General features: G+C 42.4%; 1 protein-coding gene across 1 annotated transcript in view; it reads left to right on the top strand.

Annotated features, from left to right (window-relative positions):
- TFAM (transcription factor A, mitochondrial) overlaps positions 1 to 12,889 on the top strand; it is a 138,395-nt gene extending 125,506 nt beyond the window's left edge. Inside the window, exon 7 of the mRNA XM_069240971.1 lies at positions 12,076 to 12,889. Within this exon, the coding sequence (XP_069097072.1) occupies positions 12,076 to 12,339 (264 nt within the window). The 3' untranslated portion in view covers positions 12,340 to 12,889. The remainder of the gene's footprint in view (positions 1 to 12,075) is intronic.
- The last annotated feature ends 4,648 nt before the right edge of the window (positions 12,890 to 17,537 follow it).

Raw genomic sequence — 17,537 nt, 5'->3', positions numbered from 1 at the left:
ACAGTACCAGTTTTACAGCTCACTAAACATGTATAAAAATTACCCACATAAATGTTAAAACCTTTGTAAAGGAGTGGCTGGACAAGCTTCCATAAATCTTTTGTGGGAGGGTGATCTACAAGGGTTAGAGTGTAATCCTTCCTTGTATACACTCAAGATGTACTCAGCCAGTGGAGCTCTCACACAGCATGTACAACTTGATTCCATAGTGAGCTCTTTTGCTCAGAGTGTACTGCCAAACAGCAGCCACCCTTTGTACAGGATCAAGGACTCATTAATGACTATATTCCTTCCCGGAGTATAAATCTCAGATTTCAGACTGGATCCAGAAGATTTTTGTGAGCAGTATCCTTGAGTGCTGGTTGGTGGCGTCGATCTGCTCCATGTCTGTTGTCTGTGCCGAAAATTACATTGTGGCACTTATATAGGTGCCACCGAGGTGTGCCAACATCAGTTCTTTTATTTCCGTGCCAACCAGCGCTGATCTGAAGAAATGTACCCCTCAGTCACTTATTGACTGGTCTTTCTTGACTTTTTGTCAAATTCTTTTTTGAGATCACTCCTGGTGTGCAGAGGGATGTTATCTAGGAGGATGGGTTTCAAGGCGGTTCCTGTCATCTGGCGATGTCCATGACTGATCTGCACCTCATGTGCTTGTGGTGTCTGGGGCATGACCTGAAGTCGTGCTCAGAGTGCATGCCATGCATCCAAAGGCTTTGCGGGAGTGGTCCCTAAAGCTGATGGTGGCCCAGCACACAACTCTGCACATGTCGAGGCCGTAGTCGAGAGGAAGGCCCCAGGACTGGTTGTGGAGCCTGAAGTGGTCTCACTCAAAGTCCTCGGGGCAATCAGGTATGTCAAGACACAAGAATATAAATAAGAAGTCGAAGCGCTCTTTCACTTCTCCTCATCCATTGGCGGACGTGACAATGGAGCATCGTCATTCTAGGCCTCATTCTTTGGAGTGTTGGCTGACTCTGTGCCTCCCAGAGTTTCCGGGAGCTTGAGCGACCCCTGCCCAACTAAAAGAATTTTGAGGCCATACCCTTCATTTTTGGTTAGTCCGTCTCTACATAAGCATCTTCAGGCCCTGCAGGGTTGGAAAGAGTCCTATCTGATTTGTGTGGGCAGCTGCGGCCTCAGAGCTGATGAGCTCTGGACTGGTGCTGTTCATACCATCCCAACCTTCACAGCTCTGGTCTCGATACCGCCCCTTGTTGCAGGGCCTCTCGCCCCGACTGTCCTTTACCACCTCCAGACTACGGCGAACCTTATGCATTCACTGGGGTTTATTATAAACATGCGGAAGTCACTTCAGACTCCCTCTCAGACGCTCCCTTTTATCTGAGCCATTCTGGACATGGTGCAGTTTCAGTCTTATCCTCCCGAGTGGTGAGTCCGGGATATATAGTGTATAATACCAATGTTTGAGTCTTTATCCTGGTTTTCAGTGAGAGTAACTCTGAGGCTCCTGGGCCTCATGGACTCCTGCATCCTGCCATGCCAAATAAAATATGAGGGCTATGCAGTGGGACCTGAAGTTACAGTGGGCGCAACATCAAGGGAATCTCTACAACTTTTTCCATATCTTTGAGGGAACTACAAGGACTTTCAGTAGTGGGTAACAAACCGTGATTAGGCCAGAGGCAGATCCCTCTCCCTTCCCCGCCCAGATCTGACATTCGTGATGGATAAGTCCCTCTTCGGATGGGGCGGCCATCAGGGAGAGGTGGAGATGAGAGGAACCTGGTCTAAAGGCCTTTCTTTCCTCTAACAAAGGAAAGATAGTGCAGGTATTCACAGACTCCACCACCGTCATGTGGGTGAAACTGCAACAAGAAGAGTGGAGGTATGGACCCTTTGTTAGGAGGCTCTTTGCCTCTGGACTGGCTAGTATAGCAGGGCATATCCCTGGTGGTTCTACATCTGGTGGGCTTTCTAAATGCCAGAGTGTAAGAAATCAGACGAAAATGTGAATGCCGTCTCCATCCAGAGGTGGCACAAGGTCTCTTTCAACAGTGGGGAGAACTTTGGTTAGATCTATTCACCTCCACTGAGAACACGCATTCAGCAATTCTACACACTGGAGATTCCAAGGCGGCACGTGCTCGGAGGTGCTTTATGTCTCGAGTTGACCTCAGGCCTCCTGTACTCCTTTCTGCCCATATCACTCCTGCTCAGGGACCTCAAGAAGATCAGAAACGACTGGCCAAAATAACACTTGTGGCTTCAGACTTGACATAGAGGGTCTTGTATCCAGAGCTATTTAGCATGTCCATTGATCCTCTGATCAATTTCCCCTTCAAGATCTTCGGACGCAGCAGTAGGGGAGGGTTCTTCACTGGAACTTGTCTACTCGCTGCCTTCTTGTGTGCAGATTGAGCGGCGACAGGTAACTTACAGCTTACTCTCCAAGTCTGTAACGTCAAGTTGGCAGCCAGATGCCCCTCCGTCAAAATGGTGTATGCCTGTTAAAAGAAATCTTGATCAACCTTCTCACTATCTGCTGTCTCAGTCTCTGATATTGCCTCAGAGCTGTCCTCCATTACCCGAGTTAAGGCCTAGGCAGCAGTTCTCTACCCAAGACACCATCCCTTCTGACTGGCTGACACCTTCCTTCTAAAACTGTGTCCTACGTATAAAGCAGATCTGTTCTAAATCAATAGGTGTGTGTCTGTGAGATATGTGCAACAATAAATGAACAAAAACTTACTTTTTTGATGAATCTGCAGGTTCTCCAAAGGCACTAAAAAGAGTGACAAAAAAGACACAGTATGTTTTGACCTTACCGCACACCCAATTCCACAACATACTTTTGTCATGGCTTATGCAAAACTTTGTTGGGGGGGGATATGCTGAGCCATTGCCAGTATAAACATAATTTCCCGAAGCTACAGATCGGTCTTTGATCTCACCAATCACACATTCACACAATAGCCCCTACAACTTTGTACACAGGCGTGCTTCTTGTGAAATCTCACACTATCACCTAGATCACTGGAATTATGCATAAAACCAAATTATGAGACCGAGTTGACTAAATTCCGCAGCATAGTGCACATTTTTTTTTTTTTTATATTATTACTTCATTATCTTTGACGTGTAGACATGATAATACTGTCTGACCAAACATTTCACCTCAGTAGTATCATTTTAGCTATCAAATGCAGAAATAAGCAGCTGAAAAGATGTCTTTTCCACCTTTGTGGAGTCCCTTATACTGCATTGGAACACATATTTCTTGCATATGCCACATAAATCTAGCACCTACTGCATATTCTGCAGATAGTAGACTTCTCCGTTATTAAATCTTTCATTGATTCTCATGCTTGAATCTTCCCATCCTCAAGGTGGGAGTTGCATTGTAACTAACTAGTAATGAATCCCATTGCCTTAGGCTTTAAATTAAACATTCCCATAGGATTGTATAGCAATCCACATAGTTTTGTGTAGAACTAAAGTTCAGCCAATCAGAGATAGGCTTCTGCCTTATTACTCCTCTCCAGTGACATTACGTCTCAGATTTCCTACCGCATGTCGTGGGAGAGGGAGTTTCTCTGAACTTTATACTGTCAGCTTTTGACCTCCAAGTAAACTTTTATTTCCTCTCTGAGGAATACTACTGCTGGTATCTTAACCATGACATATTTTCAGCATGTCAGATGATTCAGACAAGGGTTTATTCCACCCATGTGAAACCTGTGGGAAAATGAGGCTTTTTTTCTGAAAATCCTCAGGGTGCCTGTATTGTATGCACCCACATCACAAACCCAGAGATGGTAAATGCTGTAGGACATTTTCAGCAAAAAACAAACCCTAAAAGACAAAGAAGCAATACTATTACTATGGCTCCAGAAAAAGAAAATATTTAAAACTCTAGTCTCTGGAGATGAACGATCGTTGACTGCTGTGAAGAAGACATTAAAGGGGGAAAGACCTGGTAAAGAAATCACTGAGCCTCCTAAAACATTACATAAAATGACAGACAAAAATATCATGTGCCTAGATGTGGTCATATATTCTCCATTGAAAATAAAGGGTAACAGTCATCCTAGAAAAATATATATACATCATAATTCTAACACACAAAAAATGTATTCAACCTTAACTAACTTTAACTTAAAAAAATTATATATAATAGAAATTACAAAAAATTAAAATCATGTCATATTTAACAATCAATCATAAAAAGGAATAAACATATTACATCTCAAAAAGAATTCCATGATAATGTCAACACATTGATTCACCACTTCATCAAATTTCTTCCCATTTCTATTTGTTTTATAGATTTTTGGTATAAAATAAAGAGAAAATGAATTTTCAACTAGATGAATCAAAATACCTTTTTCCATACCCTCTTTTGAATTTTCATTGGCCAAATGGCCACAATAATTTTCATAGAGAACACCAAACCGAAATGATTAGGTGTGAACACATCTATTTTAAAAATTTCTTATGGAACACTTATAATCTCACAAAATATTCTTGTCATAACTACGGGAAACCCAAAATAAAAATGTATATGAATTTTTTTTTTTAATTACTTATAGTTTAAGACTCAACCTACATGTACATGAAGCGTTTCATCCACATTAAATCCATTCAGGGGTCTTGCTATTGAGACGGACCATGTATTCTGATTCCATAATACGTAATCTCTTCTCCCTGTCGCCAACTCTAGCAGAAAGCAGTACCCTAATGAATACCAAAAAATGAAAGCATGTCTGGGTTTTGGGAATGCTTTTCTTTCCAATGTCTTGCTACAGGGTAATTTTGATGATAATTCTTTCTTGCCCTCAGGTGTTCAAGAACGCTTGTTTTTTTTTTTGTTTTTTTAATTTTTTTTTTTTATACAGGAAAGATGGTGCTTCTTATATTAAACAGCATGGGCAAATGAGGACATAAACACAAAAATCACTGTTACATGTAATTAATTTATCAAGTCTCTTACTCTGTCCATTTGGTAATACAAACGTTTTTACATTTTTACTACCTCTGTATGCTTTACACTTAACACATTTGTGGAAACCTTTCTGTTCTGATAGCCATCCTTCCTGATTAGTGTTCATACTTAAATTACTCTACACCAGCATATCTCTCAAAGACTTAGATTTACGGTAAGTGATCAGTGGATATTACAAGATCTTCTTCCCAATAGCAGGATCAGACTTGACCAGATACCAGCATTTCTTGAGCATTCTCTTAATCTTATCCGACTCTGAGTTGTAGGTAGTAATTTATCTTACTGCCTGTTCACACTTTTTAATGTTAATTCTCTGGGTGAAAAGATCTTGCCTACTTCAAGTTTTAACTCCTCTTTTGCTGCCCTTAATACACGCCCAGGATAACCCCTAGCTCTAAAATTGTCCATCAGAGTTTTCTCTTCTTTCACAAATGCCTCCACAGTGCTGCATTTTAATCTTTCATAGATTCGGATGCGACTCTCCCACCTCCCCTTTTCCCCTTTCAGTCACTCACCTCATTGATTATTTACTTTGGCATATGGTGCATTTTATGCACTCGCGCTTCGAAATCTGAGGTGTGGTGCCACTGGAAAGGAGAAATGAGGCAGAAGTCTTTTTCCGATTGGCTGAACTTTAGTTCTGCTCAAAAGGATGTGGATTGCTTAACAGTCCTGTGTGACATGTAATTTGCAGCCTAATGAATGGGATTTACTACAAGTTACAAATACCATGGAACAACCACCTCGATGACTGGGATGATTCAAGCATGTGAATCTATGGAAGATATCAATACTGGAGAACCACAGTCTGCAGGCATGTAACTTGTTTTTTTAATGTGGCATATGCAGTATATGTATGTGAAAACACACACTTAAATATATACACTGCCCCCCAAAGGGTGGGGGATCGACCCATGTGTTAAGGGTCGACCCCTTCCCACCTACTTTTTAGTTTTTCTCCTAGGGAACCAGACATTTAAAAAAAAAAAAAAAAAAAAAAATGTTGAGACCTGATGGTGTCTGTAAACCTGGAGGGCGTCTGTAAACCAAGAGGGCTGACCCCCTGTCAATTTCCTTTTTTATTTGTATTTTTTTCTTTCATAAAAAACATTCATATTCACTGCTTCTACTATATTCATATATATTTACCAGAGGGTGTGATTGGCGGGGGAGATGGCATCAGGACATTACCACAAGGGTCTGCCACTCCCCTCCCCCAACACCCCTCTCCCAAAAAAAGGTACCTGGTGATCTAGTGGTTTCCTAACTGTGGACCGTGAGATTGACACAGTCCACGATCACAAAGCAGTTTGAGGAAGGCCTTGTTTGAAAGGGAAGGCTTTCCCTTTTTAAAACGAGGCCTCTCTGAAACCTGGGTTGGCCGTTTTTTTTTTGGTTTTTTTTTTCCCCCACCAGAGAGGAGAGAGAGTTTACCGGCTCCTTCCTCCAGCTCCAGTGGGGAAACAGTGAGGTCAACACGCCTCGCAGCATGCTGAGGTCATGGGTGGGTGTGTTTTGAGGGCTATTGCTTAAGTGATCTGCATCGCCTCAGTCCCTTTTAAAAAAAAAAAAAAAAGAAAATGTAACTAGAGGATCCATTAGATCCTTCCCCAGTGTCTTCCAGTTGCCGACACCTGCACTGGGTAGGGTGTGCTGGTGTCTCCAATTGGCCGACACTTGCACCGAAGGATTTAAACATAGTATTTGCACAGCTTCAGGCAAAAAGCATGTTTGTGAGTCTGGAGTGAGATTGCGATGTCCACCTATTGGATTATATTTGTTATTGACTTCGATATTTTTAATATGATTCTTTATTTTTTTTGCTGTAGTTGAATCGTGTGTATTAATTCATGTGGTTGTACGTATAAGCGTTGCTTACCTGAGGTGTTGTGTTCTCATTCATGAGCTGCGAGCACTGATGTAAGGTTCCAATATTGTAACGGATGGCAGTTGCAGTCCTGAAGTCATAGAAGGTTGCTCCGCCTTTGCTTCTTTGTTTCCTGTATCTCATCTTAACAAAGAAATTTTAGCAAACCTCTCTGAAGTCTGTCCTTCTGTACAGTGTTATCATCTCCACTTGGTTGATAGGTATGGTAAGGGGTGTGAGCTGGATCTCTCTCTCTATTTGTAGGTAAAAGGTAGTAAATTTAGAAGGGCTTAAAAATGTAATCCTGTTTGAGAAATTTTCTGCAGTCACGGCCAGCCCAGATGATTTGCTTAACATCCTTTCAGTGATTCCTCCAGTGGCCTGCTGAGAAATTATTTTTGCTAATTTTTTATGGAATGTGCTGGCTACTTCTTTTGTCCTCCTTCCTCAACAGGTTTCCTGAGTTGGCTAGATATGTTACGCCTGTGAAGTCGGACAACAATTAAAATGTGTTTCCTAACAACACTTTAGTTAGAGCAGACTGCACACGGTGTGTTTTTCTCTGTGCCGCCTAATATGGACAAATCCTGATTTGTCAACTCAGCCTCTCCATTAACAATCAGTGACAATTGTTTTTATGTTTGTTTTTTAATGAAAGTCCTGTAAACAGGATTTACTAGCAGGTAGAGGTTGGGTAGCAATAGAGCACTTTCCCGAACATACTGGAAAGAGACTTCAGCAGTGAAACGTACGTGTTACTCGTGGACCAGGTACAGTCTATAGAGTGCAATAAAAGGAATATGACTCAGTTGCTATAGTGTTATACTGAAGTGTGGTTATCATTGTAATAATATTTGGTAGTAAGGAGGATCTGCTCTTTGTCTGCACTACGCAGTTCCAACACGAGTTGAACAAATGACTGGGTTCTCTATTAAAATTGGTCAGTTTATTTCTCTCGCCAGGGTTAATGCTCATGTTTTGCCTCTTTAAACCAATATTGTTTTTCCTAAAACATGAAACAAATGTTTGAGCTGGCACAAGTCCGTCAGTGGTTTATCAGAGATCTCATTGGCCTTTATGCAGTCAGCTAAAATCGCCACCCTTCCACCAGTAATAGCATTCATAATTGTGGTGCCGTGGGCCCCACACACCTCTGGGCTGCAGCGCCACTGCATCTGCTGCACTGTTGACAGCCACTCCTCTGGCAATAGTTATCTGTGAACTGAATCCTGGGGGCTAAGCTTTAACCGGTGTTGCTGAAGAAATTGGTGAGGGCTAAGTGATTTGTCTGTGAAATTTCAACTTCTTCCAAAGTGGACTGGAAAACTTGTAAGGGCCAAGCAACCCCCTCCCCTCGGCAAGGATGGAAGGAGAGTCGCTTCCCCCTTCTACCCTGTGCTGTCTGATGACATCAGCGCACGATCGCACGCTGACCTCATCAGAGGTCTGCGGAAGGGAGGCGAAATGCAAAAGCATTTCTCATCTGATCATGTGGAGGGGGCGAGAGAGGCATCAAAGGAAAGGTCCTTCCTTTCCTCTGTCTTTTTGAGCATTTCTGCTGCCCGATCTGCCCCTATTATAATTAGGATGATCTGCCCCCAGGAGGGGCAGAAACCCCTAGACACCACGAATATATTTTTCTGTGTGTGTTTTTATTTTTATATGTGGGGAGCTACCCCTTAGGCAAGGGTTACTCCTCTTAGGGGTTGTGGGGTGCAAATTTGTTGTGGGCCATTTGTAACTTGGCCAATCTGCGGGGGGGAGTGGGGGGGAGGCAGAAAACCCTAGACACCAGGGATGTTTATTTTTTTGCTTCAATTTCATGCAAGGCTAGCGACTCCTTAGGCAACGGTCTTTCCCCTGGGGGACAAACTTATTTTAGGCCGTTTCTGCCCCCCTTGGGGGCAGGTAGGCCTATTTTTATTATGCCAATATGCCCCCACCAGTGGACAGATGGGGCAGCTACCCCCGATCCACACCCTGGGAGGGAGGGCGGAGACAGAAAGTCTACTAGATGGCAGGGAATTAAAAAGAACAAAAAATTGTGGGTTGGTGGCTACCAACCAGTGTGGGCCTGGTTTTGCCCCCACCCCAAATGAAGGGGATAACAGTCTTTCAGCTCTCCCCCCGCACACTAAAACATCTTATCCCATGGCAAGCTAGAGGACATTTGATTATTTTGGGGATTTGGTTTTACATTGGGCCATGAGAGCTTGGCTAACTCTTAAAATCGCCCCACATGGAATGGTGAGGGCTGCACTTTTTAGACTTTGGGACGCTGCCATGTAGAAAAATCCACAAGACCTAGACACATCTGAAAACTAAACATCTGGGTGATTCCAGGGTGGTGTGTTTCAAATTCACCTGCACCATTTTCTTACCCACAATGCCCTACAAACCTCCAACTTTGCTGGAAATCACACATTTTTCCTACATTTTTGTGATGGAACCGTCCGGAATCTGCAGGAATCCACAAAATTCCTACCACCCTGCATTCTCATCTATACTGATAACAATTCTGTCCCACTTGTCAGCCTAAAAATGTTTTTTTTTTTTTTTTAAAACAAACTGCCCTTTTGGACTCACTTGGTTCCCCCTCAATTTTGACATGTTTTTGGCTCTTCCCTGTCACAGGCACTTCGCCCACCTACACAAGTGAGGTATCATTTTTACCGGGAGACTGAGGGGAACATCGGGTGGTAGACAATTTGTCCCGGTGCAGTGATCCCATAGAGATATGTGAGACAAAATTGATTTTATTTAGCTAAATTTGAGGTTTGCTGAGGATTCTGGGTAAGAAAACATTGGGGGATCCACGCAAGTCACACCTCCCTGGATTCCCTCGGCTGTCTAGTTTTCAGAAATGTTTGGTAGGTTTCCCTGTATGGCTGCTGAGACCAGGACCAAAAATGCAGGTCTCCTCCTCCCCTAGGGGTCTAGTTTTAAAATAATGCACAGGTTTGTTAGATTTCCATAGGTGCCGGCTGAGCCAGATGCCAAAATCCACAGCTAGGCACTTTGCAAAAAACAGCTCGGTTTTCTTTGAGGAAATTGTGATTTTTCCACGTTGTGTTTTGGGGCTTTTCCTGTCACGGGCGCTAAGCCTAACCACACAAGTGAGGTACAGTTTTTATCGGGAGGCTTGGGGGAACGCTGGATGGAAGGAAATTTGTGGCTCCTCTCAGATTCCAGAACTTTCTGTCCCCAAAATGTGACGAAAAAGTTTTTTTTTTTTTTTTTTGGCCAACGTTTGAGGTTTGCAAAGGATTCTGGGTAACAGAACCTGGTGAGAGCCCCACTGGTCAGCCCATCTTGGATTCCCCTAGGTGTCTAGTTGTAAAAAATGTGCAGGTTTGGTAGGTTTCCCTAGGTGTGCCGGCTGAGCTAGAGGCCAAAATCCACAGCTAGGCACTTTGCAAAAAACAGGTCTGTTTTCCTTGGGAAAATGTGATGTGTCCATGCTGCTTTTCCTGTCGCGGGCATTAGGCCTACACACGCAAGTGAGGTACCATTTTTCTGGGGAGACTTGGGGGAACACAGAATAGCAGAACAAGTGTTATTGCCCCTTGTGTTTCTCGAAATTTTTTCCTTCCAAATGTAAGACCGTGTGTAAAAAAGACGTCTATTTGAGAAATGCCCTGTAATTCACATGCTCGTATGGGAACCCCAGAATTCAGAGATGTGCAAATAACCACTGCTTCTCAACATCGTATCTTGTGTCCATTTTGCAAATGCAGAGGTTTCCTTGATAACTATTTTTCACTCTTTATATTTCAGCAAATGAATTGCTGTATTCCCGGTATAGAATGAAAACCCATTGCAAGGTGCAGCTCCTTTATTGGCTGTGGGTACCTAGGGTTCTTGATGAACCTACAAGCCATATATATTCCCGCAACCAGAAGAGTCCCGCAGACGTAGCAGTATATTGCTTTAAAAAGTCTGACCTTGCAGGAAAAAGTTAGAGTAAAACGTGGAGAAAAATGGCTGTTTTTCACCTCCATTTCAATTTTTTTTTTTTTTTTTATTTCAGCTGTTATTTTCTGTAGGAAAACCTGCTAAGAACTACACAAATGACCCCTTGCTGAATTTAGAATGTTGTCTTCTTTTCAAAAATGTTTAGCTTTCCAGGATCCAGCATTGGTTTCAGACCCATTTCTGTCCCTAACTGGAAGGAAGCTGAAAGCACAAAAAATAGTAAAAATGGGGTATGTCCCAGTAAATGCCAAAATTGTGTTGAAAAATTTGGTTTTCTGGTTGAAACCTGCCTATTCCTGAAAGCTGGGAAGATGGTGATTTTAGCACCGCAACCCTTTGATGCCATTTTCAGGGCAAAAAAACACAAGCCTTCTGCAGCCCTTTTCCCCATTTTTTTTAAAAGAAAAAAACGAAATTCTTGCTGTATTTTGGCTAATTTCTTGGTCTCCTTCAGGGGAACTCACAAACTCTGGATACCTCTAGAATCCATAGGATGTTGGGGAAAAAAGGATGCAAATTTTGCGTGGGTAGCTTTTGTGGACAAAAAGTAAGAGGGTCTTAGCACGAACTGCCCCAAATAGCCAAAAAAAAAAGGCTTGGCACCTGAGGGGGGAAAAGGCCTGGCAGCGAAGGAGTTAAGAGTTGTTGTTTTGTTTTACTTCACAAAATACTGAGCAGTGCCAATCGTGATATTTTTTTTCATCTGATCCTGACAAATGAAAAATATTTTTTTCCTGATGCAACTTAGAGGTCAGATTTGTGTAAAGTACCTTTTAGGATGGTTTTACATAACAGCATCTCCTTGTTCCAGACCAAAAAAATTGGCCATCTTCCATTAATTAGCTGAAAAAACAGGTGTATAATAACACAAGAGGACATGGTTACCGTGGTTTCGTTTCGTATCTGATAGATTTATTCTTTATGCAAACACGATTGAGTAGATTTAGCCTGTTGACTAATTTCTTATGCATACCTTGTGCCAAATAATGTCTAGTTGACTTATAACTATGCAGGGAGTATTGAAACTTTGTGTCCGATAGATTAATAGTTGGACTTTCTTTAAGTGTATGAGTAAATGAGATGGTACTTCGACTACAAAAGTTGATTCTAGTTTTAATTTTGTTTGATAGAAGTGTTTATTACAGTGATAACTGTGTTTAGGGGTTTTATTTCTAGCGTCGACGCTCGTTGTTTGGATCTGTATTTTATGCCGTACATTCCTTTACAAATACAAGTACCAACTTGTAATGCGTATTTTATTTTTCAGCCTTATGTTCAGTTAGCAGAAGATGATAAGATTCGTTATGAAAACGAAATGAAATCTTGGGAAGAACAGATGATTGAAGTTGGACGAGAAGATCTAATTCGCGTTAAAAACAGGAAAAGGTTGAAAAAGCCAAGGGCTGCAAGAAGACAAAAGACAGCTGTAAAACGTGCCGCTAAAACTTCAAACGAAAGCGAGTCCCACAACTGTAGCACATCCTCTCCTAAAACGGAAAAAAACTTTAGAACTATCAAATCTGAAGAATAAGTCCCTCCACAGGTATTGCAGTTTTCCTCCTGGCTCAGTTGGTTGACCCCGAACTTAAAAAAATCATTTGTCAACAAAGCCACCAAATAATGGCATGTGTGGCACTGGTTGGAAAAATTCAGTATGCAAAGAAGCGACAATTGCAATGAGCCTCGCCAGCATAATACTGCATATGTATGTTGATCTAATATTTGTACAAAATAGCGCTTACGTTGTGCAGCACTTCTGCAGCTTGTAAAGGGCAAGCTGTTCCAGGATGGTTTGCAAGCGAATACCTATTTATGGATGTTACAGGTATCTGTATCTCCCCATGGATGTTTAGTTTAAACATTTCCATTCATTATTTGATTGGAGATTTTGAACTGAAATGCAAATGTAGTTTCCCCTGGCATTAGCAATACTCGTTTGACTCCTTTCAGTATCATGCACAGTCACTAAATCATGGCTGTTACTTTTAGATTTACCTTTTTGTAAGATCAGAACATTATTCACCAATAATTATATTTTGTAAAAATGCCAGCATAAAATAAAATTAGTTTTAAGAAACCAATGGACAGACTTGATGTGTAGACATTGATTTACCGAAAATCCATATATGTAATACAGGATGTAAGAAAAACAATGTGGCGTGTTCCTGGTTGTTATTTGAAAACAAAAATTCCTCATTATCAACTGACCGCATAAATGGGTGGATCTTTATCAGGGAATTTCATTCCAGGATAAAGGCACAAGCAGTAGTTGCTAAAATGGAGTAAAGACTTCATAAGAAAAAAATATGTTGTAGAGGCTGCCCGAATGGCCAGTGGAGTTGAGAGGTTTCTCATCTCATTGGAGTATACGAGGCCTAAAATGGCAGTGGAGGGAATCGTTGAAACATGCTACTCCATTTTGCCAATACAAGAATTGTGTTTTTTTTTTTTTTTTTTTTTTGAGGGGGGTTGCTTTGGTCATGTCTGGAACTCTAGCCGTTTAGTGGGAGTACAAGAAAAGGGTTCTCTTACCATTTGTGAGCAAATGAAAAATACAAAAAGGTGATGGTTGGAGTGCTTGAACTAATCTCAGCTGCTAGTGATTACTTGGTGCACGTTCCAGTCCATTGTTATTTTGCACACCATGCCAATACAGTCAATTCCAAACCAGGTTTGGTCATACACAGAAATTGACACTCCTCCCCTGAACTGCCACGTCAGGCGCTTTCTGAGGTGGAACCTGAGGACCTGCTTTTTAACAGATGTCCATTACCTTTTGCGAGTATGGCCTAGTGGGAAGACACCTCAAAGCAAAATATCCAAGGTCGATATCTTGATCAGTTTCATATGGTGCACCCTTTGGCAAAAGGAAAATGCATATATTTAAATGCAACTGTATGTGAGAGTAGCATACACAGTGCAAGAAAATTGAGATTTTCCTAGCCTTGGTGTCTGAAAGGCTAGATTTTATTAAAGACACGGAGGCGAGTATTATGCAGTCTTTTCTTGCTTTAATTTCAACAGCAGCCAAGAAGAAAAACTACTTTTCCCAATAAAGTAAAACTACTAAGTGACATCACAATAGGAATATCCAATAGGACGTCGAATACAGCTATTAATATCTTAACTGCGAACAAGTCCTCTTTTCTTGATGCGAGAACTAAAGAGGAGAAGTAACCAACAAATTCACATAAAAAATAGATAGCTTAATAATATCAATAAAGCAGTCCTGAAACAGGCGAGCGTAGACAGGAGCCCAGGAAGGGAAGCCATTGAAGAAAGAATCCTGTCTTGATGGAAGACAATTGTGTTGATTAGGAAGAGCCAACGCCGGAAGAGGGAGTTGGAACTGAAATAAAGGAATAGGGAAGGGTTAATCAAGTGGCGGGGTGATACTCGCCTCTGTGTCTTTAATAAAATCTAGCCTTTCAGACACCAAGGCTAGGAAAATCTCAATTTTATTACAAGAACGGAGGCTCATATTATGTATATTCAAGCATAGCAATAACAGTCTGAAACATGAGGAATCGGTTTACAGTAAAAAGTTCTAAATGTGCTTTCATTAGACAAGTCTGCAGACTTGAGAATATCCTGTAAAGAGGATCCGGGCCAGAAAGCTCGAGAGGCCATGGCCCCTCTGGCAGAATGGGCTCCAAAAGAATCCACATTGATCCCAGCTAAAGACCTGATCCATTCGACCCAACGAGCTAGGGTAGGGGAGGAAACAGGTTTATGGGGTTTCAGAAAAGAAATAAGTAATTGGGAGGAAGAGGATGATCTCAAATCTGCAGTACGAGGCACATAGTTCTTTAGACAACTTCCAACATACACTTTGGGTTGAGAGGGGGAAAAAATGAGTAATGAACAGATGCCAAGTTAGTTTTAGTACGTCTTCGAACCTGAAAAGAAACTCCAAGAGGAGAGAAAAAAAAAAGGAGGTAACATCCAGAGCTTTAACATCTGAAACGTGTTTGAGGGAAATCAGACATAAAAGCATAGTCAATTTTGCGGAAAGCTGCTTAAGAAAAAGGAAATCATTATCCGCCCAGGCCGTAACATACCACATTACATTATATTTAGGAGCTGGAGGAAAAACACATCTTACTCTCTTTAAAAGTTTACAGATGAGAGGATGTTCACCAATCGGTCTGCCATTGACTCTATGATGTTCAGCAGAGATGGCAGATCTGTAAGTGTTGATAGTGCAATAGGCCTCACCCTCGGAGGCCAAGGAAGTTCACAACCAACACTACATAAGTGGAAAAGGGATGTGAATTCCTGTCCATATACCAGCTGCACCAAATGGCCCATGCCGATTTGTAAGCCTTGAAGGTACCAGGGGCCCTGGACTGTTGGATGAGTTTGAGAGCATCCTCCGAAATTCCTGGGGTTCTCCAGGACAACCCTAAATCCTCCAAGCAATGAGAAACAAGGAGTTGTAGAGAACCAAGTGGTGTTGTCGACCTTGGGGATCTAAGAGGAGGTTGGGGAAATGAGGAAGCCAGACCGGACCGTCGATTGTTAGTTCCAATAAAGTTGGATACCAAGGCTGAGCTTGCCAAAATGGGGTTATGAGAACTAGTGTGGATTGTTGTCTGCGCGTTTGTGCAAGGAATCAGAAGGAAGGGAGGAAAAGCGTAAAGAAGAGATGACGGCCAAATCTGAAGGAAAGCATCCGTGGCAAGAGCCTGCGGATCCGGCCTACAACTGAAAAAAAGAAGGAAGGTGGGAATTGAGGCGAGAAGCAAAAAGATCTATGGACATGTCGCCAAAGATTGAAATAACTGTTCCGACTGCCCGGCAGGTAAACTGCTCTGACTGAAATTTGTTGAGGAAGACAATATTACCAGAGATGCTTTGCCAGGGTAGACATAATCTTTGACCTGGTGCATCCTAGATGGTTGATATATCTGACGGCGGTTAAGTTGCCCATCCTGAGAAGAATGGTGCAACTTACTCTGTCCTTTGTAAAGGAGCGAATGGCAAAGGAACTTGCAAGCATCTCTAAACTGGTTATGTGCAAGGAGGACTCCTTCATAGACCATGCGCCTCCAGTCGAGAACTGACCACATCTTGCGCCCCAACCAGTCCGACTTGCAACAGATTCTAATACAAGATCTGGGGCGGCAGAAAAGAGTTCTTCCGTTCCAGGCGTCTAAGTGAGTCAGCCACCATAGAAGCTCCTCTTTGGACTCTGAGTCTAGAACATGTGGATCGGAATAGGCAAGCCCCTGTGAAGATGGCGTATCCTCCGACGTTAGAGGGCGCGATAGTGCAGAGGACCTGGGAAAATAGCTTGAATCGAGGAAGCGAGAAGTCTCACTAGACGAGCTAGAGTTCTGAGGGAGATGTGAGGAAGGGACAGAGATCGACAAATTTCTTTCTTGATTAAGGAAACTTTGTGCTGGGGAAGTTGAAGAAATGAAAGAGTAGTGTCCGAGAAAACTGAAAAATTCCAATTTTTGAGTTGGAACGATGGGTGATTTCTGAAAGTTGATGAGGAATCCCATCTTGAGTAGAAGATCTTGACAAAAATATAGCTGAACAAGGAGAAGGTCTTTGTTTTGTGCCATCGGGGGAATATTGTCTAGGTAAAGAATCAGACGGACACCGTGGGAGCGGAGAAAGCCCGCTACATGCTTGAGTCTTGGTGAAACACCAAGGGGCCGAAGAGAGCCCGAAAGGACCTTGAATTGGTAGAAAGAGTTTTCCCATTGAAATTGAAGAAATGTTCTGTGTGAGGGATGAATAGGTAGTGTGAGGTAAGCATATTGAAGGTCTAATCTGACTAACCAGTCGTTTCGTAGTAAACTATTCCTGAGGTGGAGGATAGTCTCCATCTTGAAATGTCGATAGACCACAAAATTGTTGAATTTTTTTGAGGTTCAGAACTAGTCAAAACTTCTGTTTTTTCTTTTGGACCAGGAAAATGGTACTGAGAAAACCCGAGGAGAGTCGAACTGAACTGGTTTTGTGGCTTGTTTGACAAGGAGGGACTGGACTTTGCTGTGGAGAAGTTGGTTTTGTTCTTGAGAAACAAGGGGAAGAGGAAAAAGGGACTGACTTGGGGGTGATAAAACTCTAAGAGGTAACCTTGAATGGATTGAATTATCTAGGGATCTGACGTGAGAAACAACCATGAATCTAGAAACAAAGCCAGTCTGCTTCCTACTGGAGGAAGGCCAGAATTGGAAACACTTACCGGAAATCTTTTCTCTTTTGTTGACATAACCCCTGTTTCGATAACCTCTTGAACGGGGGGGAGTAGAAGCGTAGCTTGTTACCTGTGTAGGTATCAAGCTGATTCTGCTGGTTGTAGGAGTCTCGATTGGTATATTGACCTCTGAGGTAGCGGCCGGCAAAGCGACTCCTGCCTTTGCCGGCCCTGGCAAAAACCTGTGACGAAAATATCTTTTTAATAGAAAGGTGAGCCTTGTCCAGGGTTGCGAAGGTGGAGACGTACTTGCCCAGTTCCTTTATGAAGGAGTCTCCAAATAACAAACCTTTAGCCGAAGGGCCCTCATCTTTAGAGGCCAAAGATGCCAGTTTAGGATCGATCTTTAGGAGACGCTTCCTCCTTTCAATAGACAATTGGGTGTTCGCATTCCCAAGCATACAAATAGCGTGTTGCGCCTGGTTAGAAAGAACCACAGGGTCTATTGGAGATTTGTCTACTTTGGCCTCCTCAGCCAAATCGAAAATCCTAGTGAGAGGACCCACCAAATCCAA

The sequence above is a fragment of the Pleurodeles waltl genome, chromosome 6 (assembly GCF_031143425.1).
Source record: "Pleurodeles waltl isolate 20211129_DDA chromosome 6, aPleWal1.hap1.20221129, whole genome shotgun sequence".
In the NCBI taxonomy this organism is placed as follows: domain Eukaryota; kingdom Metazoa; phylum Chordata; class Amphibia; order Caudata; family Salamandridae; genus Pleurodeles; species Pleurodeles waltl.
The sequence above is the reverse complement of the archived record's forward strand: the minus strand, read 5'-3'. Positions and strand labels throughout refer to the sequence as shown.